A 2,462-nucleotide genomic window follows, 5' to 3' on the forward strand; every position below is an offset into this window, starting at 1 on the left:
CCCTTCTCCAATATGTTATTTGAAATGCTTTAAGTTGAGATGGATAACACGAGTGCAGATAACATAAAGGCAATAGTTGGTTCATGAAGTACATGAAAAAAAAATGCCTATATTGTTAATGCAAATATGGGTTATATATGTATATCAGTCGACTTGGATATTGACCGTTGATGATTTAAATTCCCCGGTCCATAGAACTCATATTAGTCCTCTGATGAATTTGACAGAAAATTTATCTGCAGGGAGGATTGTGGATGACCTACTTCAGTGCGTCAAACATTTAGGGGTCTGTTTCGTCAAAGAAGAAAACACAAGAAAATACAGACAGAAAGAAATAGAACACTGTTATACTTCATACTTCATACTTCATACTCAAATTTGTTTGTATTCTGTTTCACTGGTTTCTCATCTCTAAATATCAAAGGGAAAGCATGAGTCCAGTCCTTTAAACAGCAGAATAACCAGAATATACAACAGCATTAACCATCCCCAAAGAAATAATCAGACTCGTTGGCTGAATAACCAGAATATACAACAGCATTAACTCCTCCCCCCCCCCCCCCTCTCTCTTTGTTGTTGTTTCTTGTAGCATATTATAACTATGTAACATCTTGATTCAAGCTATAAAAAGAAAAAGGTTTAGATAATGAACATATCAAACAAGGAGATCATGGAACTTGCCTCTCAGCGGCTTCAGCTACAATCGGCAATCTGGGCACCTCACCCAGCAGGCAAGACGTGGACCCGTAAATCAAGCAGACCAAGAGAAACAAGAAAGCGCTACTGTCCAAGCTCATCATCAAGTCCAAACCTAAACCCTCCCTGGGATTAAAGCTCCTTTCCAAAAGATCGGGAAAGATCAAAAGCACATCAAGAACTATAGCTTGCATCGTGTTGAACCTTACATATCTACTAAAGTTAGGATTTCTAACGACGACGAAGTAAAGTGTCAGAAACACCAAAAACCCATTCAACGGGAAGCTCTTGAAGACTCGAATAGCCGGAAACAAAGGTTGTAAGAGGATCTGGATGGCAGGGAATTGAGTGATAACGTATTTCCCATACTGTATTCCATCAAAGAATGGGTAGAAGTAGCAGACAGCAGATATCAAGCGATCTGGGACGTCTGCAGAATTGTTGCCTTTCGATTGAGCCAAGATGGGTCTCCTGTGCCTTGCTGAATTTCTGGGTTTCTTGGTGGCACTGAAGAGAGTGACAATATACGAGCTTTTGAGAGACGAAAGAGATGCAGGACGGATACTGTGATGGAAAGTCCAAGGGATACCTGAGAAGGATGGAAGAGTAGCCATGGCCGTCATCGCTGGGCTGGTTTCGCTGACAAATGAAACCGCTTGACGCTTGTTACGGTTTCGGTTCCCATAGAGCTCTGTGGCTCCTTATCGTTGGAACAGAAGATTTAAGGCTATGTTTGGTTTGAAGGAAAAGGTAGGGAAAGGAAGGAAAAGGTAGAGAAACATATACAAAGTTTGTAAAGGTTTTCCTACCTTTCCTTTCCTTTCCCTACTTTTTCTCTCAAACCAAACGTAGCCTAAGTGTAAATTGCTGAATTCTCCCCTGAAGTTTCTGATTGTAGCTTGCAACCTTTCCTAAATTTTGGTAATTGCAATCACTTCCAAGACTCCTTTTGTTAGAATCTTTTAGAAAAGGGAAAGTGTCTAAAATTCACCATGAGTTTTCAGCATTTCTCTTAACTCACCACGACTTTTCAAAATGTCTAAAACTCACCATGCCACTAATTTGATGTTAAATAGACTAACGGGTGTTAATTAATATATTACTATTTTAACCTTCATAGAAAAATATAAAATATGTACAAAATAAATTAACGGGTGTTAACATATTACCATTTTAATATTTAGACATGAAAAAAGGAAAAAGTTCAAAAAATATTTTCAAATATAAAATACATAAAAAGATAGAAATTACAAAAAATATAAAAAATTATAGAAATTGCAAACAAAATAAAAATTATTTTCAAATTATAGAAACTATAGAAATTGAAAAATAAAAATCATAGAAAAACACAGAAATTACAAATAAATAACAAAAAAATCAGGAAAGCTCATAGATTGTAGAAAATAGAAAATGTAAAAAATCAGAAATTATAAAAAAAAAAACATTGGAAATCATAACAAAACACTAAAATGCAAAGAACAAGAAAATTGAAAACTGAAAATAGCATTTTTCCTCTAACTCGCCATTCAAGGGTAATTTGGTCATGAAAATTGTTATTTATGCTGACATGGACACCTTTGTTAAGAAGCATTAACGGTGCATTAAGAGAATGTGGGTTTTGGAAAATAAAAACTTACTAACATGGTGAGGTTTAGACATTTTGAAAAGTTGTGAGTTTAAGGGAAAGGTTGAAAACTCATGGTGAGTTTTAGACAATTTCCCTTTAGAAAAAAGGTATGAAAAATGTTTTTTTAATAAAACATGAA

At 35.4% G+C, this 2,462-nt stretch overlaps 1 protein-coding gene across 1 annotated transcript; it reads right to left on the reverse strand.

The window, feature by feature from the left end:
* Positions 1–372: 372 nt before the first annotated feature.
* LOC104594248 (protein TIC 20-v, chloroplastic) lies at positions 373–1,401 on the reverse strand. Its single transcript, XM_010254466.3, has one exon. The coding sequence runs from the start codon at positions 1,317–1,319 to the stop codon at positions 669–671; it is 651 nt and encodes a 216-aa protein (XP_010252768.1). The 5' UTR covers positions 1,320–1,401; the 3' UTR covers positions 373–668.
* Between the last annotated feature and the right edge of the window lie 1,061 nt (positions 1,402–2,462).

This window comes from Nelumbo nucifera, chromosome 1 (genome assembly GCF_055504915.1).
Source record: "Nelumbo nucifera cultivar China Antique chromosome 1, China Antique-T2T, whole genome shotgun sequence".
Taxonomy (NCBI): domain Eukaryota; kingdom Viridiplantae; phylum Streptophyta; class Magnoliopsida; order Proteales; family Nelumbonaceae; genus Nelumbo; species Nelumbo nucifera.